General features: G+C 32.4%; 2 protein-coding genes across 2 annotated transcripts; both read right to left on the reverse strand.

The window, feature by feature from the left end:
* Positions 1–2,169: 2,169 nt before the first annotated feature.
* LOC132281325 (uncharacterized) lies at positions 2,170–3,125 on the reverse strand. Its single transcript, XM_059783040.1, has 2 exons — positions 2,654–3,125; positions 2,170–2,552 (listed from the first exon to the last, which is right to left on the reverse strand). The coding sequence occupies exons 1-2, from the start codon at positions 3,123–3,125 to the stop codon at positions 2,170–2,172; spliced, it is 855 nt and encodes a 284-aa protein (XP_059639023.1).
* A 2,674-nt stretch (positions 3,126–5,799) lies between these two features.
* Positions 5,800–8,364, reverse strand: LOC132285475 (probable WRKY transcription factor 40). The gene is made up of 4 exons (XM_059787666.1): positions 7,801–8,364; positions 7,314–7,640; positions 6,692–6,808; positions 5,800–6,558 (listed from the first exon to the last, which is right to left on the reverse strand). Exons 1-4 carry the CDS (start codon positions 7,987–7,989, stop codon positions 6,193–6,195), a joined length of 999 nt encoding a protein of 332 aa, XP_059643649.1. The 5' UTR covers positions 7,990–8,364; the 3' UTR covers positions 5,800–6,192.
* Between the last annotated feature and the right edge of the window lie 9,147 nt (positions 8,365–17,511).

Raw genomic sequence — 17,511 nt, forward strand, 5'->3', positions numbered from 1 at the left:
TGGTTGAGTCGTGGGGGCAATTGCTCCCCCTCAACTTTTGTTATTTTGTAATTTTTATTATATTGATTTTTTTTTTAGTTTAAAAATGAGCCAATATAGAAAAAGTGAAGGAATATAGAAAAAATGGTCTATTGCACCAATGGACGAAATTCAATGATACCGAGGAGTTCAATTTTTTTAGTGGATAATTTGTAAAATGTGAGTAGGATTATATATCTATTCAAACAATAAAATGAAAGAACCAGTGAGTCAATAATAATCCATTATGTTTCTTTTTTTAAAAGTTAAACAGGACTTTAGTTTTTTTTTTTTTTTTTTTTTTTTTTTTTTTTTTTTTTTTGCACAATAAAAGACTTATTTCCTTTCTTGTTCTCTCACGGTTTTCATGAAACAAATTTTGTTGAGAAAGACATTGTACAAAATTGAATAAACAAAGTTTTGAAAAATATTATGTTATTGATAAAATAATCGTAAAACTGTTGAAACCTATACCTATATTGTAAAGTATACAACCTTAAAACATAGCCTACTCCAAACAAATTCTAAAATGCTTTTTAAAAAGATAAAACATAAAATTTGTGGTAAGTTCTTAATTACTAATCTAAAATAGCCACAGTTAGAATTTGTGAATGAAAATTGTTTGATTAGTTATCAATAGAATACATGAAAGACATATACAGTTGATACGCCTAGTGTGAATGGTCCATCCATTCTTTAACACGTTTTGAAAAATATAGTTGTTGTCATAAGTTTAAGATGGTGATTATCTACGTTTAGGTTGTACCTTCACCATATTAATGTGTTGGATTGAACAAGTGTGATCATTCATTATTTATGGGATGAAAATATGCAACTCAAAACCAACAAACATAACATATTCAATGTGAACCATTGCAACTTGTTAGAGTGGGTATGTCTGATGATGAATACATATAAATGATTGTGTTCAGTGATGATGAGACGTACTCAATCCGAAAAGGCACTTCTATGTTTATAAATACTCCCTTAAACTACCATAATTCAGTGATTCAATTCATTTTCTTCTCTCCCTCTCTAAACTTGAACCCAACCCAAGTGGATTCAAACCATAGGTCAAGTGGTCTGAGTCACTTAGACCTTAATCTAAGTTCACCAAGTCATATTAAAATTGGTCCGAACCATTTCTCAGCATTTATATAGTATAAAAGCATTTTTGAGTCAGAGAGATTATTACACAAAAAAGGTTCACTGTATCCACGAGTTTGAATTGCTGCTACTGGTGGATGTACACCGTTATATCATGGGAGACAAGCGCCATAGAGTCTATCAACACCATGCGGAACGTAAATTTTCTTAAGAATATAATATCCAATACTAGCCTTGATCCAATTATTATTTTATTGGTCTAATTTGCATGTTTAATTAAATATTTAATTAATTATTTTAATTATGATATATTAATATAAGATTTATTATATCTTAAATGTCACATTAAACATATATACTTTTAATAGATGTATCTCAATCGTAACCATTCCAACCTCAAGCAAAGATTATAAAAAAATTAGACTTCTATAGCGCTGAAAATAAGGCAAAAAAAAAGGCCCTAAAAGATGAAATTTTTCCAAAAAATGATTTTAAGTCCCTACGTAATTCTTTTTTTCGGCACATGTTTCCAATCGGAATGAGTCCTTTAGAGCCAAATCAGACTGAAAACGTATCAATGACATTTGGTGGTCAGAAGCATAGTTAGTAAAATACGGTACGGAAAAAATATGGATACGGAAACGTACGAGTATAATTCGATATTTTTCAAAAAAATACGTTTAAAAAATTCGGCACAAAAATACAGAAACGTAAAAATACGAATACGGATACGTACGTATATAATACGTTATATACACTAGAAATTCGGGATAAAAAATTCGGCTATACACATCTTATTATTTTCTTATATATCATATATTTGTAAGGAAAATAAATAATATGTAATAAATAATAAAATAAATATATTACAATTGACACTATCACAATAATCATTAAAAAAATAATAATAAACTATCTAAATATAATGAAACAATAACCATATGTCCATAACATGATCAATTTCATCACAAAATTAATGAAAAAAATTTTAATTCAAATAATCAACTATGTTACCCAGAATAAAAATAAAAAATTGTTCTAAATTTAGATAACACCATCTAACCAAGAAAGATCTTCATTATTGGTGACTAAATCACTAGAAACGTCATCTGTTGGCTCTAAGGAATAATCCTCCAATTCTTCATGATCAACATATTCAAGATTGTCACTAAGTTTGTCAAGATTAATTGGCTCCAAATCTTGTGCTTCGAGTGTCTTGAATTTTTCCATCATCATTGTGTTCATTCTTACGTATACAAGATTGTCCAACATTGTAGGTGCCAACCTATTCCTTTTCTTTGTTTGTGCAGCTTCCCAAGCACTCCAATTTCTCTCACATGAAGAAGAACTGCAAGGCTGACTCAATATACGAATGGCATACTTTTGTAGCAGAGGAAGATAATCTCCACAATAATCCCACCAAACTCCTACACATAATAAAAAATAATAATAATAATAATAAAACTAAATATATAAAGCTTATTATAATTTTAGCAAGATATTTTAAAAAATAAAAATAAAAACTTACGAGGATGAGATGTTTTCAACATTGTCTTTGTTGTATTTGTGAATAAAGTTATGGTCTTCATACGGTAAAATTGCAGTTCTCGAATAAAATCTTCCTTTTCTTCTTCAATAATAAAATTTCCTAACATAAAATCTATACCGTCTTTCATTTCACGATTTTCTCTGAAGTCCTCGCTACACATGAAGGCATGATTTAAAAATGCAGCAGCTGCATGTATTGGGTGGATTACATTTTCAATTCTCCGTTTTTCAAATAACACCCATATCTGCATGTAATTAGCTTGATTAATACAATAACGTTGTTTAATAGTTTCTTTTGCCCTTTCCATCGCCTCATACAAATATCCTGCAGTTGAACCATCTCCATCAACCAAACGAAGAACTCTAACTAAAAGCTCCAGAGTTTGTATTACTTCTTTCCCTTTACTCCAAAACTCAACACTTTGAATAATACTAGCAACCTTTAGTCCCATCCCTCTTTTGTTGTAATCCAACCCCCTCTATTCAGAAGATGCCACAAGTAATCGCAATCCATCTTCAACTTCTAAAATTGATTGAACCATCAAAAAATTGGAGGCAAATCTAGTCGCACAAGGATGTTTGAGTTCTTTATGATTTGTGTGTTCTCTCATTAATGACAAAATAATAGTGTGCTTGTACAAATATGTCACAATTAATTTTGCATCATCAATAATATCATGTATCCACAAAACTTCAGAATAAATATCTTTCAATAGTAGCTGAATCCCATGAGCAGCACATCATGTTTTATACATACGAGGGTACTTACCAATAAGCATGTCACCAGCTGATTCAAAATTTGATGCATTATCAGTAATGAACTGCACAACGTGATTAGGTCCAATAGCTTCAATTACTGATGACATAATATCTTTTAGATAAACACCTGTTTTTTTATCCTTTGAAATTTCAAATGAATTCATAAATACTGCCCTACCAGGTGAATATGCAATTATGTTGATAAAGGCACGTTGCTTCATATCACTCCATATATCTGACATTAGTGTGCAACCTGTAACAACCCAAGTTTTCTTCACATTCCCAATGTATGCCTCTACTTCTGTCCTAAAATCTGGTATTAGCTTTGTGCGTAAAGTTGAGTAACTATGTATGTTGACTCAAATTCAGCAACACTTTTTACGAAATCAATAAAAGATTGAGTCTGAACCACATTAAATGAAATATTATTCAAAATAATGTGCTTGGCAAGTTTTTTATCCACCTCACTCTTATCCATCTTCTTAATTGTTTCTGGCATGGTAGATTGTTGTAAGCCTTTTGAAGATAAAGAGGAAAAACTAACAGACCCACCTTCCTCAACATCAATTAGAGTAACTATAGTTTTAATTTTTTTGTTCGGACCACCAATTGCTAAAATTGCAGCTGCTTGAACCTCTTGAGGTACTTTTGAACAAATTTCAATGTCTCTACCTTTTACCCCAGATAAGTGTGATTTGACTCTTGAAATACCTCCAGGATAGTTTAAGTTACAATACTTACACATGAAACGACCTTGTAATTGTTCAACGTGATCCCAAAATGCATCCCTCTTTTTTTCCATCTTTCCTTAATAGCCTATATATGTATAATAAATTCATAAGTATATAATGTGATACTCTACTAAAACATCTAGGGAGTGTGGTGATTTACAAACTTCTAAAATAATAACAATAAAGATACAAACAAAATTTAAAAGATCTCACAACAAAATAAAAAATTTATAAATATCTACAAACATCAATAAAAACTTATAATTCTTCAAGATTATAGTATTCCACAAGTGTGTGTGTGTATATATATATATATATTTCATTATTTTGATTAAAGATCATACAATGGAGTGACAACAATAAGAGATTAAAAAAAAGAAAAAAAAAAAAAAAAGAAAGTGATACCTTGAATATAGAACAACTGAGTGAGAGAATGGTCACAACCTTTCCCAAGATTGCACAACAAATAATATTATTTTGATAGCGCGAAAGATAATGGTTATAGAAGCAAAAAAGGGTAGAAAAAACGGTAATTTGTATTTCAGAAAAATAGGTTATTAGAAACGTGAAGTTTGTGAACGAAAAGAAAATAAAATAATTAGGTTACGAATTAAACGGAGCGACTAAAACGAATAAACGCGTTAGATACAGGGTAATGGAAAAAAAAAACGCGTATTTTACCGTATCTTTCAACTCTAATCGGCAAATGGAAGTATTTTTCCAAAATTCGTACGTACGCATTTAATTCGCGTATCATACGCGAATTAACTAACTAGGGTCAGAAGTACAAATTGGTTCGAGATCAAATATAAAGGGCGCCCGTCCCATTAGATGGAGTATTTAGGAGACATGTTCCTGATCGCGAACTACAGTATTTCTTTGTTCGACTGGCCGACACCATATTCGTATGGTGGTGCAATCTAAACATTTTCGCAAGGGGCGACTCCCTCCAATTCTATAGTGATATACTAGTCGGTCACCCCTCCATGTTTTGTAATTAGGGATGGTAATTCCCCCCGACGTGACAGGTTTCCTGCAAGCATTAAAGGCGAATTTGATAGTCCCCTAAATGGGTTTGGGGTGGGTATGATAAATAATTAAAAAATCAAAGCAGGTTTGGGGTGGAGGCGGATTTAGAGATAAACTCGCCCCGACTCCAACCCGATTATACATGTACATTTAAAATTTATATATATATTTAATATTTTTAGGACCCATGTTACTAAGTGTCAATTAATATGTTAATATTTACTATGTAATGATTTAAAAGCTGAACCAACTTATTTTATCAGCCCAATTTGACTACATTGGGCTAGTTTTTTTTTTACTAAATATTGAAAGTATCATAATCCACCCCAGCCCACAATTAAACGAATTTTGCAGGGCGGAGTCAGTGCTTTGTCAGCTGGAGTAAGGGCGGAGATAGTATATTAATTACAAACCCGCTTCGGAGTAGGGCTGTAGCTGATATGGCGAATTTTCTAACGGGCGTAGTAGAGTTTAGTCAACGCCGCCCCGTTACCATCCCTATTCCCTATTCGAAATCCCACTTTCCTCCCGACTTTTTTACAATTTTATCTATGAAATGTTTGCGTCATTTTAGGTATTAAAAGGACATAGTCTGGCAAGGAATAATCTGTTGCATAAAGTGAAATTTACCCTTTAGTTTTTAGCTATATAACATTTTTCTTTTCCTGGTAATTAGTTCTCACACAAACTCATTCATCCCGTTGGAAACTTGAGCCATCAACCTCCCATATATCTGAAAAGAGGATATGCTACTTCGATTCTTTGTGACGTTTTAGCTATATCAATATCATCTTCAATACAATTTCTTCCAAACAAAAATTCACTTGTAACTACTTCCATCGATCCCAACTTAATTTACTAGCTAAAAACCATTTTATAGAGAAATGGGAAGCAACATAAAATATACTATGGCATTCAGTTTCAAAAATCTATTTTCAATACTCTAATTACCTAAAGAGTCAAACAAATATCAAATTGTATTCTATAGATTGAGATTTCACTAGTACTCTATCCCATTTTGTTCCAAAGTTCTTCCCGGATTAATGACTTTTGTGAGTCCTGATCTCATGAAACTTGAATCCCTTGTCATGGAAGAGCCTATTTGTTGGAGAAAGAACTGTTCATGCACCGGGGCTTCAATGTCCGTGGTAGAATTTTTCGCGATGCCACACAGTCCCGGTTTGATGAAATCTAAAGTTTTTGTTGAACTTGAAGAGGTCAAGGAGGTTGAGCAAGGGATTGAACCAGGCTTTACACATTGGTTTGTGCTCAACGACAACTCAGCCTGAAAGGGGTGGTGGTGGTGGTTGTGCTCTCCTACATATGTGGCTACTAAAACAGATTGATCTTCAGCACTTCTTTGTACCTAAAATTATAACAAAGCAAATAAAATACACAATATACTTCTTAGAAAAACTACAAGTTTTTTACTGTATGTTTTTTCCTTTTTGAAGAAAAAGGAAAGGTCGATTAAAGAGGTGTTGTAGGATTTGGCTCACCTTCTTTTTGACTGGGCAGCTTGGGGCAAAAGAGCACTTATAGTAAGCTCTAGGAGACGAGTTATCTCTAGTAACTTTTTGGCCATATTTTCTCCATCTATGTCCATCCTTTACTGTCTGTAATACAAATTAACCAAAGAAACAAATAGGGTTCTTAGTACAGTACTTGGAAAGGCTAGCTTGTCTACCATTACAACAAATAGAAGCATTTGTGACAGATTGTTTGGAATTTTCGCTGTGTTTTTTATTGTAACAGACCATATAACTTGTAGGGAAAAATCTTTTTTTGTGAGACTTTTTTCCTTGTGTCACAAAAATCTATGATGATTCGAGTTCTATCTGATAGATTAATATAGATTATTGGCATATTAACTAAAATCTATATTAATCTATATTAAATATAGATTAATATAGATTTTTGTGACATAAGGAAAAAAGTCTCACAAAAAAGATTTTTCCCTACAATTTATTTTGTCTGTTACAAATGACTAATGATTTATAACAGTTTATATCCATCTGTCACAAATGACTAGATTTCACGGCATCAAGAAATTGTATATTATCATTTTCCATCCATTAATTTTCTTAAGCACGATTAATTGATGAATGTTTCAGGACTTACTAGGCTTTTAACGGATTCATAATCCGTCTTGACACAAACTCGTGATGTGTTTGTTTTGAAGCTTTCCTTCGGCATCTTACATGAACCTTCTTTAGTACCACAGCTGTTCTCTGCATCTTCATTGTTTGTACAAATATAATAGCCACAATCTTCATCGTCGGCTTTTCTCTTCCCCAATCTAACAAGTTCAGAATCAGACTTGTTGCTTGTCAAATCCATGAAATGGCTTTGCAAAGCATTGTACTTCTCTCGAACGATGGTAAGCATTTCAGTTAACCTTCTGTTCTCAAAGATTACCCTATTCAGCTCTTCAACCAGAAGATTGACCTGGTTGCAAGAATGGGATTTTGGATATTTAGTAGATGAAAGAAAACTTGCATGCTACACGAATTAATGTTAATTCAATACAGTTAGTATATTTACATAACAACACACACACACACACACACATATATATATATAGCATGAACCTTGTCCATTGACTCACCTCTTGTTTCTCTGCTAATTTGCCTTCCAAACCAACAAAATCTCCTTGATCATATTGCGATTTCCGGTTCAGAATTGGAAACAAGTGCTCATGAGTTCCACTCTCTGGAGTTTCATCTATGTGCCTCGAAGGATTAACTGCAGTGAGGTTGATGCTGAGAGATGTGTCTACACAAGTACTATAGTCCATAATGATTCAGCTATATATAAAGCAACTACTAAGCAATTTTAGGATGAAATACTTGAAAATTTACTCGCAAAAGTTTGCAGAATTCTCAAGTGCTACCGAATGAAAGAACAAAGATTGGTGATATATATATGTGTTTGTTTCTGTGTGTGAGAGAGTCCGGCTCTGTGGTTTAATTGCTTTGGATGGAAAGTCGAGGTCCATTTATTCTGGTCCCTAAAGAAGTCAATGTTGAGATAAAATTAGAGAGAATTGTCATGTTGAAAAGTTAACAATAGATAATTGAGAGTCCTATGAAATTTCAAGATAGGGGCTACAATAATAAATAAAAAATAAAAATAAAATAAAAAATGATATATGGACTAAATAGTGTGAACTTAATAGGTTTTATGAATCAAACATAGACCCCAAAATTATCTTTGTGGACTTGGAGTGGACTTCGGAACTTTGATCACTATGGGAGCATTATTGTGTTAGCTAGTCTTATATAAAAAATGTAAATCATCATTATGTGGTGATTGGCTTTTTCATTTTAGATTTAGATGGACACTTGTAGTGGTTAAACCTTTTTTGAATGCATATTTGATCTTTATTTAAAATAAAATTAACTTGTTGAAAATTATAGGATCATTTAATAAAAATAATCTAAGTTATAGTAAATTAAATTTTTAGGTTGTCAATATATAATATATTATACGAATTGATAAGCTCCTATATCATTCCAAGAACCATTTCTAAATTAAATGTAACAAATGAACTTAATAATGAGTTCAAAATAAAATTAAACTTTATTTGATCATATAATGTATAGATCAAATAAAGTTTAATTTCATTTCGAACTCACACAAAGTCTTTAAATTAGCAATGCATAATTCACAAGAGACATAAATAAATATATAAAACCTAAAATATAATTTTGTCTTCTAGGTCTTCTTGTTCCCAATTTTGTCCACTCTGCCCACGCGGCTTTGAACCGTGTGGCTCTACCAACCAACCTTGCGTTTTTGTCATCCATTTTTCCCTCTTTTTCCATGTCCCCATACGGCAGTGATCGTGATTCCTTGACTTTGTTGACTGTGACTCGAATAATGGCAAAGACCTAGTTTGGTCCAATGCGTGTACAGTTTTGATTGTTTTAATTTCTAAAGAATGTGAAAATGTACAAGGTTTTGGCCTTGTTAGTCTTATACGCGTGTACAGTTTTCGTTGGTCAAAATTCTAAAGCAGTCAAAATGTTTCAAGACTTGGCCTTTCCGATAAGACTTGCCTTGCCTTTTGTGTTGAGTTGGGCTCGAATCTTTCAAGAGATAACATTTATATACTTTACATATTGGAATCATGTATCTGCATCTTTTATATTTTGCAATTGCTTCACAACTTAGAATTGATTTTTTTATTTATAATTTTTCTTTACAAAAAAACATTTTTACACACTCATTTATCACTATAAAGACTTGAACCCTCCACAATTTACTTTAGAGTGAAACTTTTGAGTTAACTTAGAATTAGATTTAATAACGATTCTAAATAACAAAGTTTCTTATTTGAAGATGATAAAATATCACTGGAATACAAGCCTTGGCTTAACTTCGAATTATATTGAGTAACAATTCTAAATAGCAAAATTTCTCATCTCTATTCTAAGAAAACGTATTGATCTCGCAGACCTTTTTGTAAAGATGCAAATTACCTGCATCTAGACAGAAAGATCCTATGAAACTTTATTACTTCCTAAGATTAGCTTTGGGTGAGCCACGTTGGTACTTACCACGTGGACATGACAAGAAAAACTCTTTCACAAAATCAACTTATTTTTTTGTATGTCGTTTTGACCTGGTTCTTAGCTAGTCTTTGTTGTACCCCAATATATATCGCACCCAATTTTTGACTCGCACTATTTTGAGGGTTACTTTAAAAAAAAACTCATGTTTGAAAAGGAACAATACAAATTGAAACGTTAATAAGGGTCTTGTATCCTAGTGGTATATCATCTACTTCCCAAAATGGATGGTAAGAATTTGAGCTTTCAAATGAAAAAAGTGGTATGTGAGCTTTTTGCCGATAACAAAATATATATATATATATATATAAAAATAAAAAATTAAAATTAAAACGTTGACTTAATGCGACAAAAATAATTTATTTTTACACACTCATTTATCACTATAAAGACTTGAACCCTCCACAATTTACTTTAGAGTGAAACTTTTGAGTTAACTTAGAAATAGATTTAATAACGATTCTAAATAACAAAGTTTCTTATTTGAAGATGATAAAATATCAGTGGAATACAAGCCTTGGCTTAACTTCGAATTATATTGAGTAACAATTCTAAATAGCAAAATTTCTCATCTCTATTCTAAGAAAACGTATTGATCTCGTAGACCTTTTTGTAAAGATGCAGATTACCTGCATCTAGACAGAAAGATCCTATGAAACTTTATTACTTCCTAAGATTAGCTCTGGGTGGGCCACGTTGGTACTTACCACGTGGACATGACAAGAAAAACTCTTTCACAAATCAACTTATTTTTTTGTGTGTCGTTTTGACCTGGTTCTTAGCTAGTCTTTATTGTACCCCAATATATATAGCACTCGATTTTTGACTCGCACTATTTTGAGGGTTACTTTTAAAAAAAACTCATGTTTGAAAAGGAAGAATACAAATTGAAACGTTAGTAAGGGTCTTATATCCTAGTAGTATATCATCTACTTCCCAAAATGGATGGTAAGAATTTGAGCTTTCAAATGAAAAAAGTGGTATGTGAGCTTTTTGCCGATGACAATATATTAAATTATTTTTGTCGCATTAAGTCAACGTTTTAATTTTAATTTTTTATTTTTTATATATATATATATATATAAAAAATAAAAAATTAAAATTAAAACGTTGACTTAATGCGACAAAAATAATTTATTGCAGAGCCTTATGTAGAGATTCATGGAGTCGCAACCTAAAATTATTTTTAAGTGTGTTAGGTCGCCTTGAAAAAATATATTTTTTTTTACAAAAAAAAAAAAAAAAAAAAAAAAAAAAAAAAAAAAGGAGGGGAGTAAGTTTTGATACATTTCACAAAATGATTTTTTAAAAAGGTCATTTTATAGTGGCTCCATGTAAGTCTACGTCACTGAGATTGATGAAATTAGTGATTCAATTATGCTAGGTAAGGTGTAGTGATTCAATTATGCTAGGTAAGGTGCTTGACACCCTTGAAGTATTTCGTTAAATATTATGATTACCACGTGCTAAAATAAAATTATCGTGTTTTTATTCTTTAAAATTTCACAAAAAGTCGCAATCATGTTTGAAATATGATTTTTTTAACCAAATGTGATGTGCTTCGGCTTTTTAACGCCTGTTGAGTGAATTCAAAATTAAACAGTTGGATTAATTTTATTAATACCTTTAGATTTGGTCAAATATCAATTTTAAATATTTTTTAAAAGTAAATATCACTCACATCATAACATTTTGCTCAGTTTTTCAATAACACCCCAACCATTAGTTGAACATGACACGATATAAAATAACTTAATCGCCCTTTTAAATTTGTCAAACCAACCCTTGAGCTAAAAAAAAATTAGATTAAAAGACTAAAATACTCCTAAAAATTTATAAATTTACAAATTATATATATACACACACATACGCAGACACATAGATATATATATATATACACATTACACACAGTCATATCTATATGGCGTCTGATCTGTCACTAAATTCCTCTTTCTCTATCTTTGATTCTATATCTCGATCTTTGGTTTTGGTTTTGGGTCTAATCCTCTCTCTAAATCTATTGAATCCGGGAAGCCAAAAGGATTCTCCAACTTTCTTCTCGTTCTCTCATCCCTCATGTTCTTCAATTCTTTGAATCTTCTTCTCTCTCTCTCTCTCTTTGATTTGGCATCACAAACAACTCTAAACAACACATTTACCGAAAAAAAAACCTCTAAACCACCCAAATTCTCTACATGAACTCTCGCACACTCTAAACAACAGAAATCCACTATTTGCTTCAAATCATCAACAATCTTAGTCATGACAAAAAGCTGAAACCGGGTGTATATATATATATATATATTATGAAATCTGGTTTATTTAAAATAAAGATGGAAAAACTGAAGTACATGACAAGGATGAGGCCAAATAAGAAGAACAATCGGAATAAATTCACAGAAGATAATGACTCTGAAGCAGTCCATTATAGAATAATGATTTCTCAAACAATCCCTGATAACTGAAAAAAACAGAAGTTCCTCATTCTCAGAAGTCTTTTTTGTTTCCTCCTCTAAACACAACACCAATTGCAAGGGCGGCTAATATGCAGAGAAGCTTGCCATTGTTTCTACATATATTGATTTACCGGTTACACTTCTTTCATGTTGTACCCAACAAATACCAAAGAGGGAAAAGAAAGCATGTCAAACATCTCAGTTACTGGAAGACATATGAAAAGGTAATCCATTGCATCAGCATCTTTCTTTCAATAATGAACTTGCTGGGAACAATCCGATTGTGCCTAACCAAGTAGTCCATTGTAGACGATTTATCTTTGAGATAGAAAACTAGGGCTTATATGCGAAATTAAAGATAAAAAATCGTAATCGAATAGAGGAAAAATTCATGAACCAAAAGATTTATGAATGGATGGTTAAAGGAATAAAGGAATTTTAATGCTCTGTTTTCTCCTTTGATTTTGTCTATGAGTCCTGTAATCAATGGCCGGTGTGGTGTTAATATTCATTTGGTTCTGTAATCCATGGGAATGGTGATACTTTGATTTGGTTGATGTATTTGTGTTGTTAGTTTTGATGGATTAAAGATACCCAGATCGATTATTTTGTTTGCTTGTTCAGATGAATGAAAAGACCCAGAAACAGAGCTGAGAAAAGAGTCCGGAAAAAGGAATAATTGATGAACAGAACGAGACAGACGGAGCGCTGACGTAACGTGGGTGTAGGGACATAATTGTCATTTAAGCAACATAATATTTTGGAATAAATGAAATTAAAAAATTAGGGGCAAAGTTGTATTTTCCACTTCTTTTAAGGGAGGCTTTAACGGAAAATAAAAAAAATAAAACTTTTCGAAAGATATTTGAAAGTGAAAAATAGCCAAATCTAAGAGGTGGTGAGTGAAATTATTTCTAAACAATTTAATGCCCAACCCCTTTGTTCGATGATAATGTTGAATCTTTTAAAACCAAGAAAATTAGAGTTATGTTTTACCGTTACTAAGTTTTAATGATGGGAAGTTTTTAGAAAAATATTTAATTTTGAAAATTTTGATTAAAAAATAAATTAAAAAAAAAAAATAAACATGGCAGTTTGGAGAAAGCTACAATTAATTTTATAGTGTCCTTTCTTGTCCTGTCTCGTCACACAATTTTTGTGATAAGCATGTAAATTTTGTAAAAAAACATGAATGATGTAATAGTACAAGGTAATGAAATAAGGAAGCATCCGTGATTTTTGACCCACCGATTCACTATTCTTTTTCGGCATAGAGGGCTTCTGGAGTGGCGTACACCTACAATTTTGAGTCATTTGGGACTTAAGTTGGGTCATTCAGGACCCATGAATCAGTAAGAATGATTGGTTTGACCCATAACTGTCTTTAGCCTCATATTAGACTGTAATTATCGGATTTTTTGGAATTACGGAGTGTAAAGATGAAATGTTCACATGATGTATGTAGAAGTATATTCCGAAAGCAATAATTCAGACTTGTGAAAATTTATGAAAGGAGGAAAAATGGGGTGTCTACATCATATACAAGGTACTAGGGATTATATTGTGAAGGTTAAATTTTGAAACACGTTTGAGAGGCTTGTTACACTTGTGCATCTCTTTTATTCTCATACAGTGAAATCTCTTTATTATCTTCATCCATAGATGTATGATATAAGCCCAACCATTTCAAAACTTTGTATTCAGTGTGATGTTTGTATTTGTATTTGTTTCCATTACATATGCCCGGATGAAGCTTCTAGTGGTTGCAGGAGGGTGCAGCACCATATGGGCCTGCTTAATAGTCCCCCAAGCCCAATCAATGCTAATAAGACTGTCCAAAACGTGGGTTTTGTGTACGCTTCAACCAACTTTGGTCCTACCACTACTAGGCCTAACCCAAGGGATGGGAATGTGACGGATATTAAATTTCAGCTTGATGTGATCTTTTTGTTCATCCGTGTAGAAATTTGGATCTTTGTTCTTCTTAAGGTTTGTAATGATTCTATTATAATTTTATATATTATAGACAGTGTAATAGCATATATAAAGAGAGAAAAATAGAGATAAAAGAAAGTAATATAATCATTTTCATTTACTATTTCATTTTTCTCTATATTTCGGAGTACAATGATGATGGATATATATAGGTTCAAGGATGAGCTTCCACTGTAAAGCCAAGATAACAAACTTGTTCACCACTAAAAGGGATTATCATTGATGATGTAAACAATGATGCAAGGTTCAAAGATTACATCCACAAATGTATCATATGGATCCCACATCCATAACATTCTCCCTTGGGATCCACAATACTACACTAAGAATATGCTTTATTAAAACCTTACTAAAGAAAATCTAGTAGGACAAAGAAAATGGTATTGTATAGGTTAAAACTGCCTCATTAAAACCTTATCAGAAAACTCATTAGGACAAAACCTGGACGAAGAAAAAAGAGTCCAGTATTCTTGTGTATCTGAAAATGGTATTGTATAGGTTAAAACTGCCTCATTAAAACCTTATCAGGAAAACCCATTGGGACAAAACTTAGACGAAGGAAAAAGAGTACAGTATGTCAATACCTCTTCGATTAATTACTCTCCCTCATTGCTGCATTAGTTCAACCCTGAAGATCTTTTAGTTGACGCATTCTAATTTTGTGCACCAGCAGCTTCTTGAATGTTATAGTTTGAAGCATTTTAGTGAATAAATCTGCTAGATTTTCACATGAACATATTCTCTGAATATCAATATTATCCTTTTTTCTGGCATTCATGTGCATAAAATAATTTTCGTGAGATGTGCTTAGTCCTGTCACTTTTAATATACCCTTCTTTCATCTGTGTAATTCATGTCGCATTATTTTTATATAATACTGTTGGGCTATCTTTTATTGATGAGAGACCAAATGTTGTTCAAATATGTTGGATCCTTAACCTCAGCCAAAAACATTCCCTGTTTACCTTATGAATTGCGAGTATCTCATAATGATTTGAAGAAGTTGCAATCGTTGTCTGTTTCATAGATTTTTATGATATAGCAGTGCCGTCACAAGTAAACACATATCCTGTTTGTGAATGAGCTTTATGTGGGTCAGAAAAATAGTCAACATCTACATATCCAATTAATTAAGAATTTGGTTCTTTTGAATAAAACAATTCCATATCAATTGTGCCGCGAAGAAACCGCAATATGTGTTTGATTCCATTCCAATGCCTGTGAGTTAGTGCAGAACTGTACCTTGTTAATAAATTGATTGAAAATACTGTGTCAAGCCGTGTGCAATTTGCAAGATACATAAGAGCACCAATCACACTTAGATAGAGTATTTCAGGGCCAAGGAGTTCTTCATCATCCTCTTGATGACGAAAATGATATTTCTTGACGTCAAGTGATCGGACAACCATTGGAAAGCTCAATGGATGGGTTTTATCCATATAAAAACGTTTCAGAACCTTTTATGTATATGTTGATTGTTGGATGAGAATATCGCTCGAAAAATGTTCAACCTGTGGCTAAGGCAGAATTTTGTCATTCCAAGATCTTTCATTTCGAATTCTTTCTTTAAATAAATGGTCGTCTTTTCAATCTCATCCAATGTTCTCACAAGATTCAGATCATCAACATATACCGCAACAATAACAAAACCAGATTCTGATTTGTTAATAAAAATGCATAGACAAAGATGATTGTTCATATACCCTTTTTTGAATAAGTACTCACTAAGGTGATTGTACCACATTCGCCCAGATTACTTCAATTCATATAGGGATCGTTGTAATTTTATCAAGTACATACTACGTAATTTTGTTTCAGGCATTTTATATCCTTCTAGGATTTTCATATAAATATCATTATCTGATGATCCATATAAACATGTTGTAACCACGTCCATTAGATGCATATGCAATCTTTTTGTGACTACTAAATGTCTTATGAATCAAAATGTGGTTGCATCAATCACAGGAGAGTATGTTTCCTCATAATCAATACCAGGTCTCTGTGAGAAATCTTGAGCTACTAGTCGGGCTTTGTACCTCATAATTTCATTTTTCTCATTAAGTTTTCGTATAAATACCCATTTGTACCCAACAGGCTTGACACCCTTAGGTGTTTGGACTACAGGTCCAAATATTTCACGTATATATAGTCACAGCTGGTCTTGCAAAGCAAGTAAAGGTTACAACTTACTATATCAAGTAGTCTCTTAGCTATTTTTGGGAACCACGCACTGGAGGCCACATGCAGTACCCACTTTGCTATTCTTGGGAACCACGCACTAGAGGCCACTTGCAGTACCCACTTGTTAATTATTTAGTTGTACGTAGGCCTAAACACATATATATCTATGATTGTATAATTCATTCTCATACATCCTTGATACATTGCGTTAAAGTTAATACGGTGGATCCCATATTCATAACACTCCCCTTGGGATCCACAATACTACACTAAGAACATGCCTCGTTAAAACCTTGCTAGAAAAAAATTAGTGGGAAAAAACTATAACGAAAGAAAAAGAGTATAATATTCTTGTGTGTGTCAGAAAAGAGTATTGCATAGGTTAGAACTACCACATTAAAACCTTACTAGGAAACCCATTGAGACAAAACCTGAGCGAAGAAAAAAGAGTACAGTATATATCAATATTTTTTCAATTAAATACTCCCCCCCATCAATGCCAAAGTTCTTTAAGTAGTCGCATCCCAATGTTGTGTACCAATTTCTTGAATGTCGTGGTTGGCAGTGCCTTAGTGAATAGGTCTGCTAAATTTTCACATGAACGTATTTGTTGAATATCAATTTCACCATTATTTTGGCGTTCATGTGCGTAAAAGAATTTTGGTGAGATATACTTAGTCCTGTCACTTTTGATATAACCCTCTTTCATTTGTACGATGGATGCGACATTATCTTCATATAATATTGTGGGGCTATCCATTATTGTTGAGGGGCCACATGTTGTTTCTATTGTGTTGGATTATAAATCGCAACCAAATGTATTCCCTGCTTGCCTTATGAATTGCGAGTATCTCAGAATGATTTGAGGAAGTGGCAATCATTATTTATTTTATAGAGTGCCATGAGATAGCCGTGCCACCACAAGTAAATACATACCCTGTTTGTGATCGGGCTTAATATGGATCAGATAGATACCCAACATCTGTATATCCAATTAACTAGGATTTTGATTCTTTTGAATAAAATAATCCCATATCAATTGTTCCATGAAGATATCATAATATGTGTTTGACTCCATTCCAATGTCTACAGGTTGGTGTAGAACTGTAT

Source organism: Cornus florida, unplaced genomic scaffold (assembly GCF_030987335.1).
Source record: "Cornus florida cultivar Cherokee Brave unplaced genomic scaffold, ASM3098733v1 CherokeeBrave_3.0.0_Hap2_Chr11, whole genome shotgun sequence".
NCBI lineage: Eukaryota > Viridiplantae > Streptophyta > Magnoliopsida > Cornales > Cornaceae > Cornus > Cornus florida.